The sequence below is a fragment of the Lepus europaeus genome, chromosome 4 (assembly GCF_033115175.1).
Source record: "Lepus europaeus isolate LE1 chromosome 4, mLepTim1.pri, whole genome shotgun sequence".
Classification (NCBI taxonomy): domain Eukaryota; kingdom Metazoa; phylum Chordata; class Mammalia; order Lagomorpha; family Leporidae; genus Lepus; species Lepus europaeus.
In genome coordinates this window covers 89,130,254-89,147,453 of record NC_084830.1, presented here as the reverse complement: position 1 = coordinate 89,147,453, position 17,200 = coordinate 89,130,254, and the positions used below count along the sequence as shown (strand labels likewise).

At 37.3% G+C, this 17,200-nt stretch overlaps 1 protein-coding gene across 1 annotated transcript in view; it reads left to right on the top strand.

The window, feature by feature from the left end:
* The window catches only part of RP1 (RP1 axonemal microtubule associated), a 293,476-nt gene that overhangs the window by 109,726 nt on the left and 166,550 nt on the right, over nucleotides 1-17,200 (top strand). Inside the window, exons 12-14 of the mRNA XM_062189888.1 lie at nucleotides 5,628-5,731; nucleotides 8,005-8,178; nucleotides 11,934-12,146. Of these exons, the coding sequence (XP_062045872.1) occupies nucleotides 5,628-5,731; nucleotides 8,005-8,178; nucleotides 11,934-12,146 (491 nt within the window). The remainder of the gene's footprint in view (nucleotides 1-5,627; nucleotides 5,732-8,004; nucleotides 8,179-11,933; nucleotides 12,147-17,200) is intronic.

The following is a 17,200-nucleotide window of genomic DNA, read 5'->3' as shown; positions in this document are numbered from 1 at the left end:
TACTAGAAAATAACAAGTGCTGGTAAGGTTGTAGAGAAACTGAAAGTCTCATATGTGCACTGTTTGAAACATAAAAATGATTCAGTTGCTTTGGTTCTTCAATAACTTAACACGAATTTTTTTCTACCTAATAATTCCACTCTTAGGTATATACTCAAGAGAACTAAAAATGTCCATCATGGCACTGTTCATAACATTTAAAAACGTAGAAATAGCCCATATGTCTATAAACTGATGAAAACACAAATGTGGTTTGTAAGTACAATGAGATATTATTCAATCCCAAAAAGAAATGGAGTACTAATACATGCTATGATGTGGGTGGACTGTGAAAACATTGTGCTGTGTGAAAACATCACATACTGTATGATTCTGTTTATATGAAATGTCCAGAAGAGGCAAGTTAATAGACACAGGAAGCATAGTGGCAGCTGGCAGAGGATGGGCAGGGAATGGGGATTGCCTGCTAAATAGATAAAGTTTTCTTTGGGGGTAATTAAAAGGTTGTGAAACTAGATAATGGTGATGGTTGTACCACCCTGTAAGTGTACTATAGACCACCAGGTTGTATTCTTTAAAAAATAGTTAAAATGATTAAAATGATTTTGTTATTTTATCATAATTAAGGAAAATCATAGTGAACCTTTATGGGCTGTACAACAATAGTATAGTATTCATATTTGTAGTCAATAATGGATTCATATATTTATTAACAACTTTTTAACAGAAAGTCAATAAATTATTTTGAGGAAGGGATATATATATATATATATATATATCAGGGATATATATATGTTAGATTTCAAGGTATAGTATTGTACTCATTTATATATATGTATATATATATAGTATCTTTTTATCTTCACATAGGTATCTATATTTTCTTTTTAGTGTCTAGGAAATCTATCCATTTCTTCTACGTTTACCAATTTGTAGGCTTACAACACATTGTAGTAATCTCTGATGATTCTTATTTCTGTGGTAGCTGTTTTTCTTTTTCATCTTTAATTTTATTGATATGGGTCTTCTTCCTCTTTTTTTGTATGTTGGGCCAATTTTTTTAACCAATTTTGTTCATTTTTTTCAAAAACTCAGCTTTTTATTTCACTGACCTTTCATATTTTTTGGTTTCAAATTTGTTTATTTCTTTTCCAATTTAAATATATCTTTCCTCCTACTAAATTGGGGTTTGGTTTGTTTTTGTCTTTCTAGGTTCTTGAGATGCATTGCTCATTTATTTTGTTCCTTTGCAATTTCTTTTTTTTTAATTTTACTTAATCATACAAGTTTCATATATTTCATATATACAGATTTAGGAACATAGTGACACTTCAGTTTCTTCATGTAGTCACCAATTTCTATAAAATTCCCACTTAACAGTTCTTTTGCTGTATCCATAAGTCTTTTAAATTTTTTTATTTTTTCAATTTATTTTTTCCTCCAAAGAAACCTTTTATTTGAGGAATACAGACTTCATTCATTTCATAAGTACAACTTCAGGAATATTGTGATTATTCTCACCATACACGCCCTCCCATCCACTTTCCTATCCCTCGTCTTCCTCCCTTTCCCATTCCCAGTCCCATTCTCCACTAAGTTTGATTTTTAATTAAATTCATACACAGAAGACCAACTCTATACTAAGTAAAGAGTTCAACAATTTGCAAGGTAAAAATAACCCAAAAATCCAAAACAAAAAAGCTGTTTCTCAACAGTTGAGATAAGGGCTGTTCAAAGTCATTGCATCTTGAAGTTCATTTCACTTTTTTTTTTAAGAAATTTAATTATCTTTAATGAAGCACCCAAGAATGATACATATTTTGGGAGCACTTAGGCAAAGATATAATACAACTCTTTGAGGACAGAGGTCCTGCATTGGAAGTTAGTACACAGTAACTCTTGTTGTTAATTTAACAATTAACACTCTTATGGATGAGTTCAGTAATCACCTGAGCCTCTTGACATAAGCTGCATAGGCTATAGAAGCCTTTTGAATCCCAAAACTCTGTTACTATTTAGACAAGGCCACAAGCGAAGTGGAAGTTCTCTCCTCCCTTCAGAGAAAAGTACCTCCTTCTTTGATGACCACTTCTTTCCACTGGGATCTCACTCACTGAGATCCTTCATGTAGGACATTTTTTGCCAGTGTATTGGCTTTCCATGTCTGAAATGCTTTTGTGGGCTTTTCAACCAGACCAGAATGCCTTAAGGAGTGATTCTGAGGTCAGAATGCTATTTAAAGAGATTATCATTCTATGAGTCTGCTATGTGGGCTGTTTCTCTTATTGAAGCATTCACTCCTTTTTAATTCTATCTGTTTTTATTACCATTTCCTTAATTCTATCCACATGATCACATTATCATTTTTCCACCCAGTTTAAGGGGATTTGTGGTCCCATGGCTCTTAGAAGAAAGTACGTAGCAACATGTGCAGAACTATACAAATTTACAATTGCAAACTTCATAAACTTCATAATTATAACTTTAGGAACGTGGTGATTCTTTCCACTGTGCCCACCCTCCCACCGATACTCCCAATTCTTCCTCTTCCCTCTATTCTTTTTTATTGAGTTCTATTTTCAATTGACTTTATACACATATATTTAACTCTGTGTTAAGTAGAGTTCAACAAAAGTGTATAAAAAAACCAAAACTGGAACAACAACAACAACAACAACAAATACTAAAAAGGATAAAGTATTACATTGTACATCTAAAGTCAGGGCAGGAGCTGATCAGTTCATTGTTGCTTATAGTGTCCATTTAACTAGGGAGATTACTGACGCCATGAACAGGAGTGTCAAATTGTTAAATCAGCAACAGGAGTCACTGTGTACTTACACCCCATGTGGGATCTGTCCCTAATGTGTCGTCTAAAGCCAAGTGATGCTATAACTAGTACTGAAACAGTATTTTTATACTTTGCGTTTCTGTGTGGGCACAAACTGATGAGGTCTTTACTAATTATATACTGAAGTGATCTTCTGTATATAAAGAGAATTGGAAATGAAAAAAAAAACAACCTGGTGTTAAAATGGAAATGGCATAGAAAATTAATTAATTTGAAAAATAATTATGTAGGATCTCTGTCTTTAATGTGCTGTACATTGCTATTTAATGCTATAATTAGTAATCCAATGGTAGTTTTTTCACTTTATGTTGCTATATGGGCAAAATGTTGAAATCTTTACCTAATATATACTAAACTGATCTTCTGTATACAAAGATAATTGAAAAATGAATCTTTACATGAATGGAAGGGGAAAGGGAGCGGGAAAGGGGAGGGTTGCGGGCGGGAGGGAAGTTATGGGAGGGGGGAAGCCATTGTAACCCATAAGCTATACTTTGGAAATTTATATTCATTAAATAAAAGTTTAATAAAAAAAAAAAACCAAAACTGTATCAACAGTCAAAATAATGGCTAGTCAGGTCATTGCTTCTCATAATGTCAATTTCACTTCTACAGATTGCCTTTTAGGTGCTATGTTAGTTATCACAGGTCAGGGAGAACATGTGGTATTTTTCCTTTAGAGACTGGCTTATTTCACTAAGTATGATGTTTCAGGTTTCATCCATTTTGTTGTTAATGACCAGACTTAATTTTTTAACCACTGTATAGTATTCCAGAGTGTACATAACCCATAATTTCTTTATCTAGTCTTTAGATGATTGGCATTTGGATTGATTTCTTGTCATAGCTATTATGAATTGAGCTGCAATAAACATGGGGTACAAATAACTTTTTCATGTTGGGATTGCAATTGCTGGGTCATATGGTAGTTTTATATTCAGGTCTCTAGGTATCTCCATGCTGTCTTCCATAGTGGCTTTACCAGCTTACATTACCAGCAACAGTGAATTAGGGTATCTTTTTTCCCACATCCTCACCAGAATTTGTTTTTTGTTGATTTCTGTGTGAAAGCCATTCTAACTGGGGTGAGATGAAACCTCATTGTGTTTTTGATTTGCATTTTCCTGATAGCTAATGATCTTCAGTATTTTTTCAAGTGTCTGTTGGCCATTTGAGTTTTGTCTTTTGAAAAATGCCTGTTCAAGTCATTTCTCCATTTCTTAACTGGATTCTTTGTTTGTTGTTGTTGAGTTTCTTGAGATCCTTATAGATTGTGAATATTCATCCTTAATCAGTTTCATAGTTTGTAAATATATTCTCCCATTCTGTTGGTTGCCTATTCATTTTGTTGAGTGTTTCCTTTACAGCAGAAGCTTATCTTCTTGATGTAATCCCACTTGTCTATTTTTGCTTTGATTGCCTGTGCTTTTGGGGTCTTTTCTATGATGTCTTTTCCTATTCCAATGTCTTAAAGAGTTTCCTCGATATTCTCATCTAGTAATTTTAATGGTATCAAGTCATAGATTTAGACCCTTGATTCATTTTTATTTAAATGGAGGTTTGAATTAAACCATGACAATATTCTTAGTGTATTTTCATTAACAGTCCCTTAGTGTTCAGACTCTTCCACCATTACCTCTTTAGTTCACATTATTATGAGTCATCTTAACAACAGTTCTTTTGGAATTCTTTTCCTGAGTTTATTGATGAGGAAACCGAAACTTAGATATGCAAAGTGATTTGCCAAGGTTATCTAATGAGTCAATGTTAGAATCAAAATTGGAATCCTGCCTCTTAGTTTTTTCCTCATTGCAATGACACCTTAATCCAAGGATTAGAATTATCATTAAGTGCACATTAACATAGTCTAATTTTAGGAAGATACTCAATTCTTTATCATTATGATACATTATATTAGTTGGACAAAAATAAATTAGATATTAATTAGATAGAAAAGATTCCATTTGTCTTTCACTTTTAGAAGTATGACTTTAAATGAATATAAGATTGCTGAACTACACAGTGAAGTTTTTTTTAAAATTTGGAGTTGTATAGTTAACCTTTGCATCAGAACTGATTCCTAACTGAAAATATTTACCCATATAATTAGTTGGAATAAAAAGATAAATGTAGAACTCATTAATCATATCTGTTAATGCTAGATGAATAGGCAGATAACAATAAGGTAGATAATTAAAGCAAGTGTATGAATAATTTCATGTTAATAATTGGAAGTTAAGAAATCTAAATTACCTAAGAGCTACCATAATATTGTTTTATTTGGTATATATTTGCTAAGCTCAAAGTTTTGAGCTAGTGAAAAAAGGGCTGTGTTGATCATGGTAAGGAAGGTTGATTCATTTTAGAAAATCTAATTTTGGTACCATTCAATCATTTTGTAGATTCTACATTATGTTTATTGTGTTTCTTATATTATATAATTGTATAATCCATGTATATACAACACTCAGAGGCAACTCATTAGGAAATTAAATAAGTCATGGTTAAAGTAATCACTTATTTTTACAATCATTTTGTTCAAGTACGTCATACATATACAGAAGAAATACAAACAAGTATACACACTATATTACAAATTTCTACAATCTGAACACTCTGTCAACTCTCTGTAGAAGAATTTTGCCTTTGAACTAATTAAAAACATTTGTGAACTATCTTAAAATGTATTATTAGCACATTTTAGTATGTAATTGAAGAAGAAAAAAAGCTTTAAAATCATGAATTACTTGCTAATACTTAAAGAATGTTTTTCTAGGTCTCTTTGATGTCATTTTCAACAAAGGAAATACATGCATTTTCCAAAGTCATGAGATGAGACATCTTTCTCTTGCTGTTGACAATGGCCTTGTCACTGGAATGGTAAGCAGTAAATTTTCTCTTCATCATTTATCAATAGCGTTTCATCTATATATGATATATTTTTGCATAATATACTTTTATAACAGTATCAAATTGTATTTTCTTTTAGCTTGTATTTATACTTTTTAATTGTTCTATTTTATTTGATCAGTTTTTAAGATTCTGATGCATGAATGGTCCTGAAACTTAGACAACAAAAAGTTGAATTCTGTGCTACATCCAAAATTATAATGATCTTCTAAAAGCAGATTGACATATTTATGGTCCTTTTATGTACTATATCATTAGAAAAGCAGTCATTTTATTGCTTAATTTTGCTTTATGTTGCTTAGTCTAGATTTGAAAAGCAGCTTTTAATATTTGAATGTATCTTTCAAATACATGCGTGTTACCTGCTTTATAAAATGAGACCACTCATGTCCTGTTTTAAATGCTTAATATGTATTTTAGAATTTAAGCCTTAAATCTGCTCTAAGATAGAATCCATCACTATTCATATTTAATAGAAGAGGAACATGAAGTATAGAAGGACTGAGTTGCCCAGGGTCAAAAGGTAGCAAGTATGGAAGCAGGAATTAAACACAAGTAATCTGATGCATATTTTGGCTTTCTTATATAGTGTTATACATTATTATATAATAATTTATATAAGGATTTGACAGAATTTACATTAAGGATAAAAATTATTTTAAAAACTTATGTAATTTAGACCAAGTGATTAATTAGTCAACCTTCTTGTGAAGCCTTTACCTCTGCTCTGAACTTTGTAACATACCCTGTACTTTATTTTGAAGCACATTGCGATCAATGCAGAAGCTGCTTGTAGTAAATGCTTAATAAATATGAATGTGTTCGTTACGGAATCAACTCTTTTGAATTAAGCATTCAAGGATTCAGTCATTAACATATTTTTCTAAAAATCAAATAATTATACTTTTAAGCTGCTCCTTATCCCACTAGGTTGTTCTGGGTTAGTGGGAGAGTCAATCTTATTTATTTGAGATGCATCTTGTTTGGCCTGGTATCGGTCTTCAGAGTATCTGATGAGAGCCTTTAAAACATTGGTCTACACTGGTCACTGGTGTCACGTGCTTTATTGGAGGTAAACAGCTCTGTTGCTCTGTTGTCATATTTGGCAATGGAACTTCACTGAGCTTGATACACTTAAAGTCTTGAGTCCAAGCATCCAAGGGCCACTGACTCGCCGGGGGACTAAGAAGGGGTGAGATAGAACCTCAAACCTTTTTAAACCAAGAATGGCTATCTGTAGTGTAACTTCCTCAAGTTGCTTAGTTAATTAATTAATTTTTAAAGGTCAGGGAGAATCCACCCATCCCCAATACCCACGCATAGACCTCCTGTCTATTGGTTCACTCTTCAAGTGCTTAGAAGTCAGAAACTGGATCAAGTTTTTCATATAGGTGGCGGTGACTCAACCAGTTTATCCATCACCTGCTACCTCCTAGGATGTGCATTAGCACGATACTATAATGGGAAGCAGAGTCAGGACTCAACCTCAGGAACTCCAATATGTGATAGCAGATCTTAACTGCTAGGTCAAATGCCTACCCATTAATCTTTTGAAAGAAAAAAATGTTAACCATGATTCTAACTTTATTTAATTGAAAGAGAGAGAGAGACAGAGAGAGAATGAGAATCTTCTATCCTCTGGTTCACTCTTCAAATGCCCCCAATAGTTGGGGCTGGACCAAACCAAAGGCTACAGCCCACAGCTCCGTCTGAATGTCCCGTGTGGGCAGCAGGGATCCAAACTGCTTGAACTATCACATTTTGCCTCCCCAGGGTACATATTGGCAGGAAGTTGGATCAAAAGCAGAGCTGGTACTTGAATTTAGGGACTCTGAAATGAGGTGTAGGCATTATGGGATGTAAGCATTAGCTGCTCACCAAATGCCTGCCCCTCAATTTTTAGTCTCAAATAAATTTTAAAAATTTAAAAAAGAAGAAATGAAACATGAGTAATGATAAAACAAAAATTAACATCTTGTTAAATTGTCCTGCCACTGGATATTACTGCCCAACAATCTGCCATGGGTTCTGAGAAAGCAAGAGAAGAAAGTCCTTGAAACCAAGGCTATAGGGAATAAAACAACTAAATTACAAAATCGTGAGATTGTATAAATAATACAAGAATTCTAGACAGTGAAATAGACCTCTACATACACATAACGTCACGACATTTTAAATTTAACTGTTTTCTCTTGCTAATTCAGTGATTTTTTTTTCTTTTTCTTTTTCCCATTTTCTTTCAGGCTAGTGGTGCAGCTGCCACTGAGCTAAGGGTGCTTTATCAGCCCAACCGCTGTGCACTTCTTCAATCAGCAAGAGTTCCTGGTGACATGGTTTCTTTTGATCATCATACCAAAACAGCTGATCAATCAACAGGCTTTGCAGACCTTTCAAAAGAATTTGTGATTTTTGTGAAGGTAAAGTGGAGTTAAGTCAATAACAATTATATTGTTAAATATCTACTTTTCTTTAGCCTGTTGAATTCTTGGATTGTGTCATAATGCAATAACAAAATCTCTTTCCACTAGATGGCAGTGATGCCTACTAACATTGTTTACTTGGACTTTGAAAGGCAATAGGGACCTCATATTAACCATAGTGAAAATGTGTGTTAGCCATAGTGAAACTGTGTGTAACATTCTATATCAAATTGAATTTGGAAGTAGAAACTACGGATGTGAGGATTCTTAATAAACAGTTCGAGAATCCTGTATTTGAGAATCAAACAAATATATATTTTGACTTTCTTGACAATTAGAATTTATACCCTTTTGAGTGTTATGCATGCATGATAATTTAATAATACTTACACTTTTTTTATTTGTGATATTGGCATATTATGTTATGCATGCATGATAATTTAATAATACTTAAGCTTTTTTTTATTTGTGATATTGGCATATTATTACAATATTATTATAATTCTAATTTGTGAACTTGTCTATTTTGACCCAGATATTTTGCATACAAGATTAAATTTAATCATAAAAGTACTGACTTACCTGTATTTTAAGGTGAAGGGAAAGATTTCCAAGGAAATTAAGAGTCTTGATTAGTATAGCATAGTTAGTAAATGGCAGTCCATGATTCCAACCACAGCCTATTTATCTTTAAAACTTATGGAACTTCCTATATAATAAAGATTTCTTCACATTGTTTTTTGAAACAGCATGATTTTAAATCTTAGTATGTTATTCAATAATATTAAACACTTTGGCTGACATTGTAGTGCAGTAGGTTAAGCCTCCGTTTATGACACTTCCATCCTATATAGGAGTCAACTGGTTTGAGCCCTGGATGCCCTGCTTCCAGTCCAGCTCCCTACTAATACACTTGGGGAGGCGGTAGAAGATGGCCCAAGTGCTTGGGCCCCTGCACCCTCCTGGGAGACATGGATGGATTTCCTGGCTCCTGGTTTTGGCCTGGACCAGCCCCGAACATTGCAGCCAGTAAACCAGTGAACCATTGAATGAAAGATTCTCTCTCTCATTCTATCATCCTGCCTTTCAAATAAATGAGTTAATTAAAAAAAATGTTCTGGAAGATCTCTCTCTTTCTCTCTCTCTCTCTCTCTCTCTCTCTTTCTCTGTGTGTGTGTGTATGTGTTTCTCCCTCTATCTGTCATTCTGCCTTTCAGATAAATAAGTTAATAAAAATAATACTCAAACATATGGATATATATATACTTATGTAATTTTTATTGTTGAACATTTATTTTCTTCATTTTGACACTTGCACATGTGATATTGCAATATGTACTTGCACATATGCTTTTGATCATTTCTATTCTTTTCTTTTTTTTTTTCTTTTTTTATTTTTGACAGGCAGAGTGGACAGTGAGAGAGAGACAGAGAGAAAGGTCTTCCTTTTGCCATTGGTTCACCCTCCAATGGCCACCGCGGTAGGCACGCTGCAGCCGGCGCACCGCGCTGTTCCGATGGCAGGAGCTAGGTGCTTCTCCTGGTCTCCCATGGGGTGCAGGGCCCAAGCACTTGGGCCATCCTCCACTGCACTCCCTGGCCACAGCAGAGAGCTGGCCTGGAAGAGGGGCAACCGGGACAGGATCGGTGCCCCGACCGGGATTAGAACCCGGTGTGCCGGCGCCGCAAGGCGGAAGATTAGCCTAGTGAGCCGCGGCGCCGGCTCTCTATTATTTTCTTAGCTTAGAAAATTAGAAATTGAATTTACAGGTCAGAATATAAAACTTTTAAGACTCGAGGAACATGCTGCCGTTCACCCCCCTCAAGCCAGTGGTTGCCAGCAATGTAACAATTTCTGTTCAAGTTAAGCCAACTATGAAATTAAAGGGAACTACTTTCATTGACACCAGCCACAGGCATGGGGACCTTTGAGACCACTACCAAGGGTTAATGTTGTACCATAAGGACATCAAAATTTGTTATACTCTCAGTGATGGCTTCTGACAAAGGATACAAATTAAGATCTGCTGAGCCAAGAGACACTTGGGGCAGAGTCTAGGGAAAACACCACCATGGAGCTTCCATTTGCCCTCTCCCATGCAGACAGGACATAGTTACTTCCTCAGCATTGATGTGTCATGGTGTACTCTGAGTATTGACAAGGAGGGAACCTCACTTGAGCCTTGGTGTCCAGAATCTTTATTGGGATTCTGTCATGTAGGGGGGTCCATGTGGCTGAGCTTAGGCTCTAAGCACCTATCAGGCAGTCAGTTTGTGTGGGAAGTGGAGATACTAATTATTTCCAGGTCCCTGCCTTCTACTTAGAGAAGCATTCTAAGTACAGACATGTAAGGTGCACAAAGTGATAGCATTTATTTAAAAGATGAGAAAACACACACACACACACACACGTGAGCATGGGTTGCACCACACAGAGACCCATAATGAGTTAGAAGTGGGCCCAGGAGGAGAAGTTGCAGAGGGGAAATGGAGAGAGCAAGAGCGTTGTTAGTACCTTCTCCATTTGTGGTCACTGGCAGAAGCGGGAGCTTCATCCAGTTGTTGGCCTCTTTTATGAGGTTGGAGGGGGTCTCTATACAGTCATAAAGCTACCAGGAAGTTTTATGATGCTCCATAAAATTCCACATAGAACCCAGTATGCATATTTACAGGGTATTCCCCCCCCCCCCCAGGTCCCAATGAACAAGCATCCCAGGAAAGGCAGCATTCTGATGGCAAGTAAGATAGAATTACACATGAGACGGGGCTGTGGCTTGCGGGTGCTTCCAGCTGCGCAGATCTACTTAGCAGCCTGCGTAGCCTGTATTATGTTGACATCTGTGATCCAAAGCCCCCTCCGTAGGTCGTATTGTTTCTACCTGGCTGGCTCAAGACCCCCAGGTAAACAAAATCACTCCTATTAGGCATAATATTCTAAGGGATTAGAGGTTACTTCTCAGAAGCTAAAGCAACAGTCAGACCTCTTGGGTTAAATTTTGCTACCTAATTCCTTTTAACATTTTAAGAAAATATCCATCTCATTGACTGCCATGTTAAATAATAATCCTTAAAGATAAAACCTTTGGCTGTTTCTAGAAGAGTAAACATCCAGTTGTAGCTTTTTACTTTAACTAGTGTGGATTGCCTTTTGTTTATTCACCATTTATATTTTGTCTTTTTGATTTGATATTTTTCTTTCATCCATTTCTTGACAGTGTTAGTAGATTCTAATTAACTTCCAAGAGCTTTGCATCTCTTTTTTAGTTAAAAATCACATAAGATTTACTTAAGTATTCCTTAGTTGCATGTACTATCTCTTTTCACTAATTTCTATGTACATATCTTCAACTATCCATATATCCATAGAGTGTATTCCATAATTCATAATAAAAGTATTCTCTTTAATTCATTCTGCTTTATATTAATTTTAAAATTGTTTATTTATAGTGATTGTAACTTCCTTAAAAGAAACATTTGATTTGTATCTTTAAAAATAAATCCCAGTAACATTTGATTCTGAACTTTACAATCTTAATAAATAATGATGGCTATAAATCAATCTCCTTTAGTTTTATTCAGCTTTGCATAGAAGCTAAATTATTATGATAATTATTATTTTTCTCATTTTAAGCCAAACTTCTGATAGGTCCTGATCACTATATCCTCTGTAAGAGTTCACCATATAGCTGCCTCCCTCCAGGGAAACTGGAGCCTGTAGTCACTGCCTTTCTGTTCTGCTTGTTGCTCTGCAGGGGGTGTTCCTTAACAGTGCTGTGATTCTGCTTGCTACAAGCCTGTGTCAGGCCCTGTGTCTTCAGCCTGATGGGAGCTGCACGGGAGTGGGAAATCAGTCGGAAAAATCCTACTGGAGAGTGCATAAAATCAGCTCTGGGATTTGCATGTTTGAAAGTGTGAAAAGTGCCCGGATGTATCTAAGGATTAAGGATGGCCAGTGTGATGGAACAGTAAGCATCCATTCTTATTTCTCTCAGAAAATGTTTGAGACACTTGCCAATACTAGACAAGGGGACAGCAGTTTATATTTTGTCTTTCAGGTTTACATGTGAACATCTTTATATGTGATATGGGTTTGATTAAGGATGGAGAACAGCCTCATGCCTTTTCTAACATAAGGATACTGACCCTCTAGACAGTGCTTCTGAAATGTCATGTGCATAGAAGCCTCCTGGAAAATCATGTTACAAAGCAGATTTTAATTGGGAAAGGCTGGGGTAAAACATGAATGTGCATCTTTGACGGGCTCCTAACTGTTCTGCTGAGATTGGTTTGTGAACCACACTTCACCAACCAAAGCTCTAGAAAGTCTTAGCTCAACAATGCTTCCTTACTGTTCCATTTGGTATCTGAATTTCCAACTTTGGAAACACTGTATTTTGACTAATGGTAGAATTTTAAAGTTGCAGTATTAGAGGCCTTCTTTAATATCTTCAGTGTTAGAAGTTGATGTGGAAGGCAAGTGAGATAGTATCTTCTATATATTCATAACTCTTTCATGGGGTCAGTTCATATAAGATTGCACACTTAATGTACCTATTAATGCTATTGTCATGTAGTCCTGTTTGAAATGATTTCATTTAAATTGAGTCTTTCCAGTTAATTCAGAGTTCCTCTCCCTCCCTTCTCCTTACCAGATGACATCTGGCTGTGTAGGAGAACTTATATGAACTTGTGGGTGTAGGGAGAGGGAGGAAATAGATCTTTCCCAGTCCTCAGAGTTCCTGCCTTTGCTTAAAATTTGCAACTTTGTGTCTGGTGAGCTGCACTGATGCTCACAATGTTAAAGGGAAAAGCATAGTGCCTACACATTTAATTAACATCTCTGATCCACTTACAAGGGATGATAATGAAGTCAGTTTTCTCACCATTTTGCAGAGGAGGAGGCCAAGATTGAGAGGCAAGTGTCATACTATAGTCTTTCAGCTGTAAGTAGACTAATTGGGATGAAAATACAACGCTCCTATGACCAGACTAGTGTGATTTCATCGAATGCTTGGTTACTGTATAGGAGAAACATCTAGAAATAGCTTTTCTTTCATATCATCAACATCCACAAATTACACCAACCTTTGTCTCCTGGTGCTCCAAGGAGTTTTCAGAACCATGAGATACTGAGTTACTGTATGACACGTGCTTGGGTGTGTATATGTTTAGAAGTTGTTGGCCAGAGTTTCTGGGGTCATATTTATCATTCCAAAATGGGAGGTAGGATAGCACTGGAAATTTGTGTCTTTTCTGAATGGCAACCAAAGGGACACTCAGTGGTCATTGTCTTCCATTTAACAACCTCTTACCCAAGTTGGATGATGATTTTCACGGCTCTTCATTTTTGTCCTTTTTAAATATGTGTGAGTTTTCTTTGTATCTTTTTTTTTCTCTCCCATTGTGCTGGTTGTCATGTCCTTCATGAATAAGTTAACCTCTCTGCAAGTTTGTAAAGGAATCTTTATGTCCTATACCAAATACTCCTGCTGCTGCTCCCCCCTACCCCGCACACAGACTTGTGATGTGGCTGATTCTGCTTGTTCTCATTAAGATGAGGGAGTAGAAGTCATTGATGTTAAAGAAAGAAGCTAGTGAGCACAGGAAGTTGGACAGAACTGCACAGGTTGCAATACAGAAGTGTTATCCTGCCACGGAGGAACTACTGGGAAGACTCATTCTTCAGAAGTAGGAGTTGAGTGTGAGCTGGTTAAGCAGATCGCCTAGAGCAACCCAGGGAATGTTAGAGCTGAGACTGAACAGGTCAACCTGTCTCTTAAACCATATCGTTAATACAATAATTTCTAAGACTGGTTGGAAGAGTTGTTACAGATCCCTCAAAAAACAGTCTACTAGTCCAGTATCCTGAAAGCCAATCACTGACATCAGGAGGAAGAAAGGAGGCATTTACTGCAAAGTGTATAGCAGGAGCCAGGCAGCTGTCACTTAATTCTGGGGCTCTCCAGGGCCTAGGGGTGAAGGTTCTTAGCATGTTCAGCTCATGTCCAAATTTCTGATTGGTCTTCAGTGTTCATGTCTCTTCTTTAATTGGTCTGCAATATATGTTCCTTCAGGAATTTTGATAATGGCAATGTGGGCTCCAGTCAATCTGGAGTCCTTGTGCAGGTGGCAGTTACTTTTTGTTCAAGGTCTGAGATTCCTGGAAAAGAAACCCTTTAAGAAAAAAAACTGATCATCCAGATGTTATCTATTGGAGAAGCAAATAGCCTCAGGGGGCTGGTCATTAGAAGCTTATAAAGCTGCTGGTTAAGGACCTTGTAGGTCAGCCCCACTGTTCCATCAATTTGATGACTTAGTTTTAGCAATGGACCTGATGGTATTCGCATCAGTATTCAAGGAACTGTGTAGGAGCTCAGTTCCATTGTGAGACCTGGGATAAAAGGTTGGAAAAACTGGATTGACCTGCATGAAAAGACCAAGGTCAAGAAACAGGGAGGGGAGGTAATTGCAAACCCAAAATTTTCTTCTTCAGCAATTTTCCAAGGCTAGCTTTGTTAACAGCTTCTTAGGTAAGTGACTGGGTCTAAAATAAATAGGTGCCCTTTGGGTCTACTTGTGCTTTGTGTCAATGCTGGGAACCTTTCTATTTCCCCTCCCTATTGGGTGGGTGAAATGCTTCTCTGGGTGAAATGCTAGGTTCAGGATTTCCAGTGTATTCTGCACAAAGGCAAACAATTGTACATTAGAGTTTTATAGCCAAGTATCTCTTCTTCTTCAAGATATGCCACAGTGAACAAAAAATCAGAGGTTTTTGGACAGAGATAACAAAACAGAGAACTCCACAAGGTCTACTGATCAAGGCAAAGGAGGATACAGGGTGTGGTAACAGATTGTGATATACAGAACACTGAAGGAAGGTGTCCAGGGCAGACAACAAAGACTCCTGAGGTTTTGGGGATGAGCATGCCATATCTTGATTGCACATGACTTAACAAGAGTGTTAGGTAGCAACTTGTATATGAAGCAGGAGCTGAATGGAAAAGAGACTGATAAGGGAAGCTGTGTAAAAAGTAAAATTAGGGCTAATCTTTTTTTAAAAAAATGTGTATGGCTGTACAAATGTAAATCAGTTCAATATCCACCTCCAGCATCAGGTGACATGGGTATGATCCTTGAAGGTTGAAGAGATAATTTTGTTACTTTAAAAAAAAAATCAGTAAAACATCTTAGTTTAAGGCAAGATTTTGGAAGTCTTCATGGTCTATGATGTACTTACAGGTCAGTTCTTTTCTCCCCCCCCCCCCCCATCTCCTAAATTCAAGGACACTAGCTTTCTACAGAGATCAAGAGCTTACTGCTATTTCTGTTTAAAATTCCAAGCCTGCTTGGGGGAAAATCATTGCATTGATAAGTTATTACTGAAAGATTTGAAATTTTGGGCTGGCGCTGTGGCTCAGCGAATTAACGCTCTGGCCTGAAGCGCCGGCATCCCGTATGGGCGCCGGTTCTAGTCCCGGCTGCTCCTCTTACAATCCAGCTCTCTGCTATGACCTGGGAAAGCAGTAGAAGATGGCCCAAGTCCTTGGGCCCCGGCACCCACATGGGACACCCGGAAGAAGCTCCTGACTCCTGGCTTTGGATTGATGCGGTTCCCGCTGTTGCGGCCAACTGGGGAGTGAACCATCGGATGGAAGACCTCTCTCTCTCTGCCTCTCCTCTGTCTGTGTAACTCTGACTTTCAAATAAATAAATAAATCTTTTTAAAAAAAGATTTGAAATTTTGAAGAGTGTACACAAAGACAGAGGTTCCTAAATACCCTGTTAATCAAAGAGATGTGTGCCACCATTCAAGCAAACAGTGGATTACCTAATCACTAGATCAGCCAGGAAGGTGAAGTGAGAAGGCAGACTGTGTTTCAATATCTACTGCATGGTCAAGGCTGAGTGAACTCTCTGGTGTCTTCTGTGACTCCTTTTGCTTCAAACTCACACAGTAGCCATCAGGCCAGCAAACAGGAACAGCAGGTCTTTATCTAAAACTGACCCAAGTAAATGATCTTTTGACTCCTTTCTTGTAGTTATTAAAATATGAATCAGGGTTGAAGAGTTTACATTCTAAATTTAATGCTTTTAATTGTAGGGGAGAAAAAAAATTACCCTTTCCTCACCCATATGGTGAGGATACTAGTTAAGACCTCTGTAACAAAAGACAGTTTAACAATAGAAAAGCATATATCTTTGTTTAATGTAAGTACTACATGACACAAGAGTCCTTAGAAATGAAGACCCAAGGAGTCAGGGAAAGCTTTGTATTTTTTCGGACAGTCATGTTGAGGGATGGAGAACAAAAAGGTATGATGTAATTATAATAGATTATGAGGAACTTAGTAATGCCCATCTACTCAGACTCTTATTGAAGCCCCTATGTAATATTTTCTCCCTTTCGGGTCTTTAGGGGAGAAAGGAAGAAGAAGATTAGAGTATGACCTTCTTAGATGTCATGGCTTGTTTTAAGGAGGAAAAAGTCAGGGTATTCTGGTTTGTGTGGCCTGCTTCAGAAGATAGGGGGGTAAGAAGAATCTCAGTTCTCTGGCCTGCTGCAGGAAAGAGTGGGCAGATTGTTACTGGAGAGCTGCAAGGTTCTTGCCTTCGTGCAAGAAAGAATTCAGGCATGAAACAGAGAGTAAGTGGAAAGCAAATAGCAAGGTTTATTGGGGCAGGGACATCCGTAAGAATGGATGAGCGCCTCTCCAGACAGAACCTGAGGGAGTGTGCCCAGTTGCTCAAACTAGGGGAGAGTGGGGTTACATGGTTGAGTGCAGAGAGTACACCTGGCCAGTCCAGGCGGGTGGCTCAGCATAGGGGCAGAGGGCTGAGTGCACCATCCGGTTGAGGCCGTAGAGGCCAGGGGTGGTTGAGGAGGGCATGGGTCTTGCCTCCCCGCCTCTGCTTCTCCTGGAACAAAGGACTTTTTGGATGTAAATACTAAAAATTCCTTTCTGAATTTTCCCCTTGAAGTTATCAGACAGGAGGAAGCCTGGCTGGCATAGCCCTGGGT